This window comes from Etheostoma spectabile, chromosome 18, assembly GCF_008692095.1.
Source record: "Etheostoma spectabile isolate EspeVRDwgs_2016 chromosome 18, UIUC_Espe_1.0, whole genome shotgun sequence".
Taxonomy (NCBI): Eukaryota; Metazoa; Chordata; class Actinopteri; order Perciformes; family Percidae; genus Etheostoma; species Etheostoma spectabile.
In genome coordinates this window covers 454,847-456,125 of record NC_045750.1, presented here as the reverse complement: position 1 = coordinate 456,125, position 1,279 = coordinate 454,847, and the positions used below count along the sequence as shown (strand labels likewise).

Below are 1,279 nucleotides of genomic sequence, written 5' to 3'. Positions count from 1 at the left end.
GGGTGGAATCAATCATGTTATTTTGGGGAATTAAAAAGAACATTGATATAGGACAACTTGAGGACAACATGAGGGTTGAGTGAATCTGGACCTCTTGTCATGTTTCTAATGATCTCGATCTAAATCTCTCCGCTGGTCTCACTGCCAGTTCCAGATGTTTTCATAAGCCGTCTTCTGTCCTTATGCTCCCTTGTATTAAACCATCCAAACCAACATCATATTTCCAGATGTGCAGGAGAATCCGTTATTGAAACAAATGCAGGCGGCAGCGAGCAGTGGTGAGGCTGAGACGGAGACAGAGAGCCCCGGAGGTATTTCAGAGACTTCTGTTTCCCTTCCATGAGTTTCTCTGGTCCCTCCTTCCCGTCCCCTCTGGTCCGGTTCTGGTTGTAAACCCGGTCCCACGGCGTCTACCTGCTCTCACCACTGCATGGTTTCTGTTGTCCAGCTCCTCTCCAATGAATGGCACCTCTGCACAATGGTGCTGCCTTCACTGAACCCTGGAAAACAGAGTTACAGAAATGTGTTGCCATGCTGCCTGAAGTACTTCTCTGTTTCCCAATGCGTGTCAATTCTTTAGCTTTTGACCATTTTATGTAAACATGATCAGAGGAAATGTGTATTAAACATGATCCTCACATCGTTTTTTCCCCCTGACTTAGAAAATATATCAAACTAAAAAAAGTCAGAATGATTATTGTTTATGAATTATTGTACAAAATATCCCCTTAAGATACAAATAATGTAATATATCTTTAGTATTATATGGATTTCAAGCATAGCATACACACACAATCTGCTGCAAATATGAATACAAATTATAAAATAACATTTACATTCTAAATATATATCAATTTTCTTTAAATATACTGTATATACAGGTGAATTTATTTTTTATTTTGAATTCATCTTGATATACTCTTAGTTTTAACTGAGAGTATTTCAATGAATTTAAAATAAAATGAATTTATTAGATTTATTTATTAGAGGAATTTAATTAGATTAATTTTGAATTTTATTAGATGAATTTAAAGTAAAAACACAACACAATCATCTTGTGGTTGTGCATGAATCAAAGAACTACTTATACAAACGCTTTGAAAAATCTAAATTTAAATGTAGTTAAAGTGAGTCTAGGTTGCTCCTGCTGTGTTTCTCCCTCTGTCGTGACTGCTGCCTTTCCTCTGTGTCTTCACTACTGCAAATGTGTTAAAAATCGGAATTAAAATCTAAAACCTAGTTAAAGTGAGTCTGACTTTAAATGTAGACCTAGTTAAAG

General features: G+C 36.2%; 1 protein-coding gene across 1 annotated transcript in view; it reads left to right on the top strand.

Moving 5' to 3' along the window:
• trim67 (tripartite motif containing 67) overlaps nt 1–1,279 on the top strand; it is a gene marked incomplete at its 5' end in the record, with an annotated part of 121,472 nt that overhangs the window by 107,930 nt on the left and 12,263 nt on the right. Inside the window, 1 exon segment of the mRNA XM_032543078.1 lies at nt 228–311. Within this exon segment, the coding sequence (XP_032398969.1) occupies nt 228–311 (84 nt within the window).